The following is an 11,477-nucleotide window of genomic DNA, read 5'->3' as shown; positions in this document are numbered from 1 at the left end:
CATGAAGCGACAACCACCTCACTCCCATCCCATCCAGCAGCTTAAGAACCAAGGGGTTATGTCTGTTCCTTGTAACAGAGGCCATTCCCGTTTCTCATTCCCAGGGGAATGCAGGAAGGGCCCCCCTGTGCTCGAGACAGGGCTGTGTTTCCTGTTCACACTCAAATCCATCCTCACATGTGGACCTGGAGCCTGCATACACCGTGTCATGCAGGGCTTGCACTGGAGTCAAGGTGGGGCCCACGGTGTCTGGTTCCTGAAGCAGCCCAGGAGGGTCGGAGACCAGATCACCAAGGCTATTGTCCTGCCCCCGTGACTCTCACCCCAGCTGTGAAGCTGGAGGAGATGGATTTGGTGCTGTTTTAGGAGTGGGGTCTGCGATGTGCTGGCTGAGGCTGGGGGGGTCCCAGCTCAGTTCTTCCATGTGTTGCTGGCCCCCGACTCTCTCTGCTTCTCCCTCTCCAAAGCTCTGCCCACAGCTGGACTTCCGCCATCCACCTGCATCTCCTCTTGGCCCTGGCCAGGGTGGGCCAGGTCTCAGACTTGGTCCTACCCTCTCATTTTTGAGCAACTTATCCCATCACATTTTTAAAAATCGAGTTCCTTCTGTTCCATCTTAGGGCTGTTTTTCCTCTGTCCTCAGCCCTCCTTCCAACACCCCCACATAGAGACCCTAACTTAAATGAAGGGAAAAAAATGATTGTCTTTATTTCCTGAAGCCTTTCTGAAAGCCAAGATGAGCAACACTCAAGCTGAGACGTCCATAATAGGCATGATCGACATGTTTCACAAATACACCAGACGTGATGACAAGATTGACAAGCCAAGCCTGCTGACAATGATGAAAGAGAACTTCCCCAACTTCCTCAGTGCCTGTGTGAGTCGGAGTTTAGCTTCTCAATGTTGGTTGGACGCTGGCATGGCTGAGGATATATTTTACTATGTGTCTTTGGACGGGTCACCCTCATCCTCTGATTAAAACATTTCCCATTTGCAAATTTATTGCTTGGATCATATGGGAATCTAAGGATGATAGGCAAAAAAGTATGAAAATGGGAAAGAGTTATACAGATATAAATGAGATTATGAGATGGTCAGCAAAGTGTGCAGCTTGAGGGTGGTGCACAGTCCCCTCCCAGTGCTCACTGACCCCCTCTCTGTGAGACTGAAACTCACATGCTCAGGTCCTGCTTCCCAAAGGCCCCACATCAACATCCTTGAGATTAATGGGAAAGCACTGGAAGTTCCATTGCTAGTAGAAATCAATAGCCCTCTTTGCAATAAACAAGACTCATTAGCAAATCTGAAAAAAACTGTGGGCTACTAGGTACCAAAGGGTCTAGACGACCAAGAGTAGGGAACCCAGAAGATGAGTTTGGTGGAAAAAGAGAAGAAAGAAGAGGAGATCAGAGAAAGAAGAGAACGAAGGATGAGGGCAAATTTGGGGGCCCTGGGGTAGAACTAAGGTAGCCAGTGCCCTTAAACGCTGGGGACAGGTGAGAGTGAGGCTGGGACAGGGGACTGCTCTCCCCAAGGTCACTAAACAGAGCGCCTCGGGACAAGACCTGCCTCCCATCTGAGGTTTGAGACAAAAAGTCTCCCTAGAGAACTCCAGGGATAACATTCACATCCTCACCCCAACTTCACCCACTCGCCCAGCACTCCCAGCCCCGCCACAAGGCCTGTGCAGATCTAGGCATTTGTCTCTGTTTCTGCCTCCTCCTCTCCCCTCCCAGCCCAAAACTTGTTTGTGATTGAATTTTTCTTGTTTGTATGTTTTTCTCTTCACAGGACAAAAAGGGCATACATTACCTGACCAATGTCTTTGAGAGAAAGGACAAGAATGAGGATAAGAAGATTGATTTTTCTGAGTTTCTGTCCTTGCTGGGAGACATAGCCACAGACTACCACAAGCAAAGCCACGGAGGGGCGCCCTGTTCCGGGGGAAACCAGTGATCCAGCCCCACCCAGGGGCCTCCAGAGACCCCAGGAACAATAAAGTGTCTCCTCCCACCAGACACTTGCCTTATTTCCTTCTTCTCTTTGGTGACCTACATTGTCAAAACTGCCAATTCCAGGCTAACTTTGTTGGAGAATCCCCACCACCCCCATCCAGTGGGTCACCCAGGAGTAATGTCCCACCACCAATGTTCTCCCTGTGGCCTCCAGCAGCACTGAACTGCCTCTCACACAGGTCCTGGTGTCGGCCTCTGCCCCACTCCCTAAATGCAGCCACCACAGCAGGTTACAGGTGGAAGCTGGTAGAAGACCTTTGCCAGGTCACAGCAATGCCCCTCCTTGTCAAGGCATGGACCAGGTCATTCGGATGTATTTAGATACTGCACTCAGAAGGAGCTGGCATCTCTCAGTGTGCTCCTGCCCTCCCGCTCCCGCCCCAGCTGTTCTCCAGGGCTTGGGGAAACAGAAACCACTCACATAGGGATTCCTGGATGGGATCAGGCTCAGGGCCCATGTGACTACGAATGGGAGGCTCAGTAGTTCCCTGAGGATGGGCTCCCTTGTCCTGTGGTCTGGGCTTCAGGGGCTGTGTCCTCTCCCTGTGCTGTGTGCTTGTGTGCATGTGCCTATGTGGGTGGCCCTATGGAAGTGAGAGGGAGTCACCTTGAAGCTGAGCTGTCCTCCATGATGGTTTGCTAAATGCCAAGACTGGATTTCTGGTGATGAATGAATATTCCAGATTTTGAGGAGCTCAAAGTAGTTCCAGAGTCCAAATAAGGAGTCTGGCCAGAATAAGGGAGCACCATGGAAATGCCCTAAGGACTGACACAGAGAGCTCATGCTGATTGTTATGAGAAATTGCAGTGCCTCTATCTGGCAAGTAATGAGTAGTTTGTTATTGGTAGTCTACTCCAGGCCAGGCACTGTGCTATGGGCTGAGGATGCAGAAACAAGCAGGACACAGTGCTGTCCTAGCAGAGCACTGGTGAGTCTCTCCATAAAGGCCACAACACAGGGTTAACGTTCACCCAGTGCCACTTCCAGGCCATGTTCTGTGCAGCCGCTCTTAGTATTCCTCCTTCTCTCTTACGACCCTGGTCAGTCTGCTGCTAACCTGTCAGTCAGGCAAACATTCTTCTTGGAGGAATCAGGCAACCATCTCAAAAATTCTCCTTCCATCTGACCAGCAGAAGTGTGTAGGATGGGTTATTTGCTCTTGTGAATGACTGCTCCACTCCACACTCACACCTCTGTTCACAGACCAGCATCTCCTCTCCTCATCAGGAATCTTCCTTCCTGAACATACTCTGCACCTCATTAGCATTCAGGACTGATCTGCAGTTTTCACCTCCAAATCCCAATGTCTGACCATTATGTTTCTTCTCTCTCCTCTCCCTTTCTCATTCTTATTCCACCTGTTCTTGGAACCCACAGAGACCTGCAGTCCCTGGGATTCCATTTTCTCTTCCCAGCCCCCTGCTGACTTCTCTACGCAGCCTGCCCCCCATCATCCACCCCAGAATTGCTCTCTTTCCTCTCTTAGCTCTGTTGCCCACTTTCCTTGGGCCACACCTTCCCTGCAGATCTCCAGCCTAGAACCATCTTCCCCATTTTCCTCCTCTCTCCTCCACCAGGACTGCTGGTCACTGCCCAGAACCGTCATGCCAGGGTCCTAAGGGTGGGTGCCTGACTTCCTGTCTGCCCAGCACTCTCTGAATCCCTCCTGTTCACCCGGCCACTGTTACTCCAAGTATGCGCAACACACCGCCCATCAGTATATCTCAGTATTTCATGCCTCAATACCAATCTTCCAAACTACTGCCTCTGCCAGAAATGTGTTTTAGTACTTCATCTGTCTCACTCACATTACATTTCAAGACTGAGCTTTTTGTCAATGTCTCTTAGACATTTAGAGGCTGAACCACCATCCCTTCACCCCAAAGAAATGATCTCTGCCTCATTTGCGCCTCCCTCACCCTCACCCCACTCCTACCATAGTGGCTACATTACCTCAGATTCCCCTCGTGTCTTTCCATCCAGACTTGGAATCATGGGTGGAAAACACTGTTACCTCAGATCTCCTGGTTACCCAGCACATAGCAGTACTGGATCCCAGCTCATAATAAGTACTCTACATTTTTTTTTATTATAAAATACTTTTGTGCAAATTCTGGTCAATACCACTTCATGTAAACAGCAGTGCAAAATCTAAAAACTTCCAGCTTGGGAGGCAGCCTGTGCAGCTTAGGAGAGGACTCCAGAATGTGGAACCCAGAATCTGGAACTAGGCCAAAAAGAATAATGCAAATGACTGAAGAGCTTGACTCAAGCCTTGATCTCCGAAAAGAAGAGAAGGTCTCCCTGGGGTGCAAAAACAAATGATCAGTTTTTCGGATGTCTCAAATATGTTTGAAATTTATGGAGAGGTTCCAAGATGGCTGAATAGGAACAGCTCCAGTCTACTTCTCCCAGCGTGAGCAATGCAGAAGGCGGGTGATTTCTGCATTTCCAACTGAGGTACTGGGTTCATCTCACTGGGACTTGTTGGACAGTGGGAACAGGACAGTGGGTGGAGCCCACTGAGGGTGAGCCGAAGCAGGGTGAGGCATTGCCTTACCCAGGAAGTGCAAAGGGCTGGAGAATTCCCTTTCCTAGCCAAGGGAAGCCATGACAGATGGCACCTGGAAAATTGGGTATCTCCCACTCTAATACTGTGCTTTTCCAACAGTCTTAGCAAACGGCACACCAGGAGATTATATCCCGCACCTGGCTCAGAGAGTCCCACGCCCACAGAGCCTTGCTCACTGCTAGCACAGCACTCTGAGATCGAACTGCAAGGTAACAGCGAGGTTGAGGGAGGGGCACCTGCCATTGCTGAGGCTTGAATAGGTAAACAAATTGGCTGGGAAGCTCGAACTGGGTGGAGCCCACCTCAGCTCAAGGAGGCTTGCCTGCCTCAGTAGACTCCACCTCTGGGGGACAGGGTATAGCTAAACAAAAGGCAGTAGAAACTTCTGCAGACTAAAACATGCTGGACTGACAGCTTTGAAGAGAGTAGTGGTTCTCCCAGCACAGAGTTTAAGATCTGAGAACAGACAGACTGCATCCCCAAGTGGGTCCTTGACCCCCAAGCAGCCTAACTGGGAGGCACCTCCCAGTAGGGGCCGACTGATGCCTCATATAGCCGGGTGCCTCTCTGAGACAAAGCTTCCAGAGGAACAATCAGGCAGCAATATTTGCCATTCTGCAATATTTGCTGTTCTGCAGCCTCCACCAGTGATACCCGGGCAAACAGGGTCTGGAGTGGACCTCCAGCAAACTCCAACAGACCTGCAGCTGAGGGTCCTGACTGTTAGAAGGAAAATTAACAAACAGAAAGGACATCCACACCAAAACCCCATCTGTACATCACCATCATCATAGACCAAAGGTAGACAAAACCACAAAGATGGGGAAAAACCAGAGTACAAAGCTGAAAATTCTAAAAATCAGAGCGCCTTTTCTCCTCCAAAGGAATGCAGCTCCTCACCAGCAACAGAACAAAGCTGGATGGAGAAGGACTTTGACGAGCTGAGAGAATAAGGCTTCAGGTGATCAGTAATAACAAACTTCTCCGAGCTAAAGGAGGATGTTCGAACCCATCGCAAATAAGCTGAAAACCTTGAAAAAAGATTAGACTAATGGCTAACTAGAATAAACAGCATAGAGAAGACCTTAAATAACCTGATGGAACCAAAAACCATGGCACAAGAACTATGTGATGCATGCACAAACTTCAGTAGCTGATTCGATCAACAGGAAGAAATTGTAGCAGTGACTGAAGATCAAATGAACGAAATGAAGTGAGAAGAGAAGTTTAGAGAAAAAAGAGGAAGAAGAAACAAACAAAGCCTCCAAGAAATACGGGACTATGTGAAAAGACCAAATCTATGTCTGATTGGTGTACATGAAAGTGACTGGGAGAATGGAACCAAGTTGGAAAACACTCTTCAGGATATTACACAGGAGAACTTCCCCAACATAGCAAGATAGGCCAACATTCAAATTCAGGAAATACAGAGAATGCCACAAAGATACTCCTCAAGAAGAGCAACTCCAAGACACACAATGGTCAGATCCACCAAAGTTGAAATGAAGGAAAAAATATTAAGGGCACCCAGAGAGAAAGGTCGGGGTACCCACAAAGGGAAGCCCATCAGGCTAACAGCGGATGTCTTGGCAGAAACTCTACAAGCCAGAAGAGAGTGGGGGTCAATATTCAACATTCTTAAAGGAAAGAATTTTCAACCCAGAATTTCATATCCAGCCAAACTAAGTTTCATAAGTGAAGGAGAAATAAAATCCTTTACAGACAAGCAAATGCTGAGTGATTTTGTCACCACCAGACCTACCTTACAAGAGATCCTAAAGGAAGCACTAAACATGGAAAGGAACAACCAGTACCAGCCACTGCAAAAACCTGCCAAATTGTAAAGACCATCAATGCTAGGAAAAAACTGCATCAACTAATGAGCAAAATAACCAGGTAATATCATAATGACAGGATCAAATTCACACATAACAATATTGACCTTAAATGTCAATGGGCTAAATGCTCCAATTAAAAGACACAGATTGGCAAATTGGATAAAGAGTCAAGACCCATCAGTGTGCTGTATCAGGAGACCCATCTCACATGCAGAGACACACATAGGCTCAAAATAATGGGATGGAGGAAGATCTACCAAGCAAATGGAAAACAAAAAAAGGCAGGGGTTGCAATCCTAGTCTCTGATAAAATAGACTTTAAACCAACAAAGATCAGAAGAGACAAAGAAGGCTATTACATAATGGTAAAGGGATCAATTCAACAAGAAGAGCTAACTATCCTAAATATATATGCACCCAATACAGGAGCACCCAGATTCATAAAGCAAGTCCTTAGAGACCTACAAAGAGACTTAGACTTCCACACAATAATAATGAGAGATTTTAACACCCCACTGTCAACATTAGACAGATCAATGAGACAGAAAGTTAACAAGGATATCCAGGAATTGAACTCAGCTCTGCACCAAGCAGACCTAATAGACATCTACAGAACTCTCCACCCCAAATCAACAGAATATACATTCTTCTCAGCACCACATCGCACTTATTCCCAAATTGATCGCATAGTTGGAAGTAAAGCACTCCTCAGCAAATGTGAAAGAACAGAAATTATGGTAAACTGTCTCTCAGACCACAGTGCAATCAAACTAGAACTCAGGATTAAGAAACACTCAAAACCGCTCAACTACATGGAAACTGAACACCCTGTTCCTGGATGACTACTGGGTACGTAACAAAATGGAAGCAGAAATAAAGATGTTCTTTGAAACCAATGAGAACAAAGATACAACATACCAGAATCTCTGGGACACATTTAAAGCAGTGTGTGGAGGGAAATTTATACCACTAAATGCCCACAAGAGAAAGCTGGAAAGATCTAAAATTGACACCCTAACATCACGATTAAAAGAAGTAGAGTAGCAAGAACAAACACATTCAAAAGCTAGCAGAAGGCAAGAAATAACTAAGATCAGAGCAGAGCTGAAGGAGATAGAGACACAAAAAAACTCTTCAAAAAATCAGTGAATCCAGGAGCTGGTTTTTGGAAAAGATCAACAAAATTGATAGACCACTAGCAAGACTAGTAAAGAAGAAAAGAGAGAAGAATCAAATAGATGCAATAAAAAATGATAAAGGGGATATCACCACCAATCCCACAGAAATACAAACTAGAATCAGAGAACATTATAAACACCTCTATGCAAATAAACTAGAAAATCTAGAAGAAATGGATAAATTCCTGGACACATACACTCTCCAAAGACTAAACCAGGAAGAAGTTGAATCACTGAATAGAGCAATAACAGGCTCTGAAATTGAGGCAATAATTAATAGTCTACCAACCAAAAAAAAGTACAGGACCAGACAGATTCACAGCCGATTTCTGTCAGAGCCACAAAGAGGAGCTGGTACCACTCCTTCTGAAACTATTCCAATCAAAAGAAAAAGAAGGAATCCTCCCTAACTCATTTTATGAGGCCAGCATCATCCTGATACCAAAGCCTGGCAGAGAGACAACAAAAAAAGAGAATCTTAGACCAATATCCCTGATGAACATTGAAGCAAAAATCCTCAATCAAATAATGCCAAACCGAATCCAGCAGCACATCAAAAAGCTTATCCACCATGATCAAGTGGGTTTCATCCCTGGGATGCAAGGCTGGTTCAACATACAGATCAATAAATGTAATCCATCATATAAACAGAACCAAAGACAAAAACCACAGGATTATCTCAATAGATGCAGAAAAGGCCTTTGACAAAATTCAACAGCCCTTTATGCTAAAAACTCTCAATAAATTAGGTATTGATGGGACATATCTCAAAATAGTAAGAGCTATTTATGACACACCCACAGCCAATATCATACTGAATGGGCAAAAACTGGAAGCATTCCCTTTGAAAACTGGCACAAGACAGGGATGCCCTCTCTCACCACTCCTATTCAACATAGTGTTGGAAGTTCTGGCCAGGGCAATCAGGCAGGAGAAAGAAATAAAGCGTATTCAATTAGGAAAAGAGGAAGTCAAATTGTCCCTGTTTGCAGATGACATGATTGTATATTTAGAAGACCCCATCATCTCAGCCCAAAATCTCCTTAAGCTGATAAGCAACTTCAGCAAAGTCTCAGGATACAAAATCAATGGGCAAAAATCACAAGCATTCTTATACACCAATAACAGAAAAACAGAGAGCCAAATCATGAGTGAACTCCCATTCACAATTGCTTCAAATAGAATAAAATACCTAGGAATTCAACTTACAAGAGATGTGAAAGACCTCTTCAAGGAGAACTACAAACCACTGCTCAACAAAATAAAAGAGGACACAAACAAATGGAAGAACATTCCGTGCTCATGGATAGGAAGAATCAATATCATGAAAATAGCCATACTGCCCAAGGTAATTTACAGATTCAATGCCATCCCCATTAAGCTACCAATGACTTTCTCTACAGAATTTGAAAAAACTACTTTAAAGTTCATATGGAACCAAAAAAGAACCTGCATTGCCAAGACAATCCTAAGCCAAAAGAACAAGGCTGGAGGCAACACGTTACCTGACTTCAAACTATACTACAAGGCCACAGGAACCAAAACAGCATGGTACTGGTACCAAAACAGAGATACAGATCAATGGAACAGAACAGAGCCCTCGGAAATAATACCACACATCTACAACCATCTGATCTTTGACAAACCTGACAAGAAATGGGGAAAGGATTCCCTATTTAATAAATGGTGCTGGGAAAACTGGCTAGCCATATGTAGAAAGCTGAAACTGGATCCCTCCCTTACACCTTTTACAAAAATTAATTCAAGATGAATTAGAGCCTTAAATGTTAGACCTAAAACCATAAAAACCCTAGAAGAAAACCTAGGCAATACCATTCAGGACATAGGCATGGGCAAGGACTTCATGTCTAAAACACCAAAAGTAATGGCAACAAAAGCCAAAATTGACAAATGGCATCTAATTAAACTAAAGAACTTGTACACAGCAAAAGAAACTACCATCAGAGTGAACACTCGACATACAGAATGGGAGAAAATTTTTGCAATCTACTCATCTGACAAAGGGCTAATATCTGGAATCTACAAAGAACTTAAACAAATTTACAAGAAAAAAATCAAACAACCCCATCAAAAAGTGGGCAAAGGATATGAACAGACATTTCTCAAAAGAAGACATGCATACAGCCAACAGACACATGAAAAAATGCTCATCATCACTGGCCATCAGAGAAATGCAAATCAAAACCACAATGAGATACCATCTCACACCAGTTAGAATGGCAATCATTAAAAAGTCAGGAAAAAACAGGTGCTGGAGAGGATGTGGAGAAATAGGAATACTTTTACACTGTTGGTGGAACTGTAAACTAGTTCAACCATTGTGGAAGACAGTGTGGCTATTCCTCAAGGATCTAGAACTAGAAATACCATTTGACCCAGCCATCCCATTACTGGGTATATACCAAAAGGATTATAAATCATGCTGTTATAAATACACATGCACACATATGTTTATTGTGGCACTATTCACAATAGCAAAGACTTGGAATCAACCCAAATGTCCATCAGTGACACTGGATTAAGAAAGCGTGGCACATATACACCATGGAATACTATGCAGCCATAAAAAAGGATGAGTTAATGTCCTTTGTAGGGACATGGATGCAGCTGGAAACCATCATTCTCAGCAAACTATCACAAGAACAGAAAACCAAACACCACATGTTCTCACTCATAGGTGGGAATTGAACAATGAAATTACTTGGACTCTGGAAGGGGAACATCACACACTGGGGCCTATTATGGGGAGGCGGGAGAGGGGAGAGATGGCTTTGGTAGTTATACCTGATGTAAATGATGAGTTGATGGGTGCTGATGAGTTGATGGGTGCAGCACACCAACATGGCACAAGTATACATATGTAACAAACCTGCACGTTGTGCACATGTACCCTAGAACTTAAAGTATAATAAAAAAAAAAAGAAATAGGAAAAATGAAACCAAATTTAACATGGTACATATCAGTAAATATATTTAAATTAAATTGAAAAAATAATACATTATCACAGAAAGCAATTATGCAGCAAAAGAATAAAGTAAAATTCAATTATATACTGCTTACAAGAAACACAACATATATAAGAAAAAAAAAAAACTCAATGATAAGAACACAAGCCAACCAATTAGAAAATGGGTCAAAGACCTGAACAGACATCTCATCAAAGAAGACACAGCAGGTAATAGATAAGCGTATCAGAAGACGCTCCACATCATAAGTCCTCAAGAAAATGCAAATTAAAACAACAATGAGATACCAGTACACACTTATGAGAATGGCCAAAATCTGGAACACTGACAACACCAAATGCTGAAGAAGGATGTGGAGCAACAGGAAGTCTCATTCACTGATGACAGGAACACAAAATAGTACAGCCACTTTGAAAGACAGTTTTTGGTGCTTTCTTAAAAAACTAAACATACTCTTACCATAGGATCCAGAAATCACACTCCTCGGGATTTACCAAAAACAGCTGAAAATTTATGTCCACACAAAAACCTGCATACAAATGTGTATGAATATATTGCACAGTGGTGAAGTCTGGGCTTTTAACGTAGCCATCCTAAATGCTTGGGTACAAGCATTGTACCCACCAAGAAATGTACATCTTTCACCCACCGCCTGACCTCCTGCAATTCGCAGTCTCCAGTGTCTATGATTCTACATCTACCTCCATCTGTATGCGTGATGTAGCTCCCACTCACACGTGAGGGTGCACAGTATTTGACTTTCTGTTTCTGAGTAATTTCACTTAAGATAATAGCCTCAGGGCCGGGCGCGGTGGCTAAAGCCTGTAATCCCAGCACTTTGGGAGGCCGAGACGGGCGGATCACAAGGTCAGGAGATCGAGACCA

General features: G+C 44.3%; 1 protein-coding gene across 1 annotated transcript; it reads left to right on the top strand.

Moving 5' to 3' along the window:
- The first annotated feature begins 663 nt into the window (after window positions 1–663).
- Window positions 664–1,956, top strand: LOC139361526 (protein S100-A7). The gene is made up of 2 exons (XM_071090116.1): window positions 664–877; window positions 1,792–1,956. Exons 1-2 carry the CDS (start codon window positions 737–739, stop codon window positions 1,954–1,956), a joined length of 306 nt encoding a protein of 101 aa, XP_070946217.1. The 5' UTR covers window positions 664–736.
- The last annotated feature ends 9,521 nt before the right edge of the window (window positions 1,957–11,477 follow it).

Source organism: Macaca nemestrina, unplaced genomic scaffold (assembly GCF_043159975.1).
Source record: "Macaca nemestrina isolate mMacNem1 unplaced genomic scaffold, mMacNem.hap1 Scaffold_564, whole genome shotgun sequence".
In the NCBI taxonomy this organism is placed as follows: domain Eukaryota; kingdom Metazoa; phylum Chordata; class Mammalia; order Primates; family Cercopithecidae; genus Macaca; species Macaca nemestrina.
Note: the sequence above shows the minus strand (reverse complement) of the source record. Positions and strands in the feature narration are given on the sequence as shown.

Excerpts from the sequence above, each read along its gene's own strand:
- LOC139361526 (XM_071090116.1), top strand. The coding sequence starts at position 737 with ATGAGCAACACTCAAGCTGAGACGTCCATAATAGGCATGATCGACATG. Across the intron at positions 878-1,791 it reads CCAACTTCCTCAGTGCCTGT|GACAAAAAGGGCATACATTA; the intron begins GTGAGTCGGAGT and ends TTCTCTTCACAG.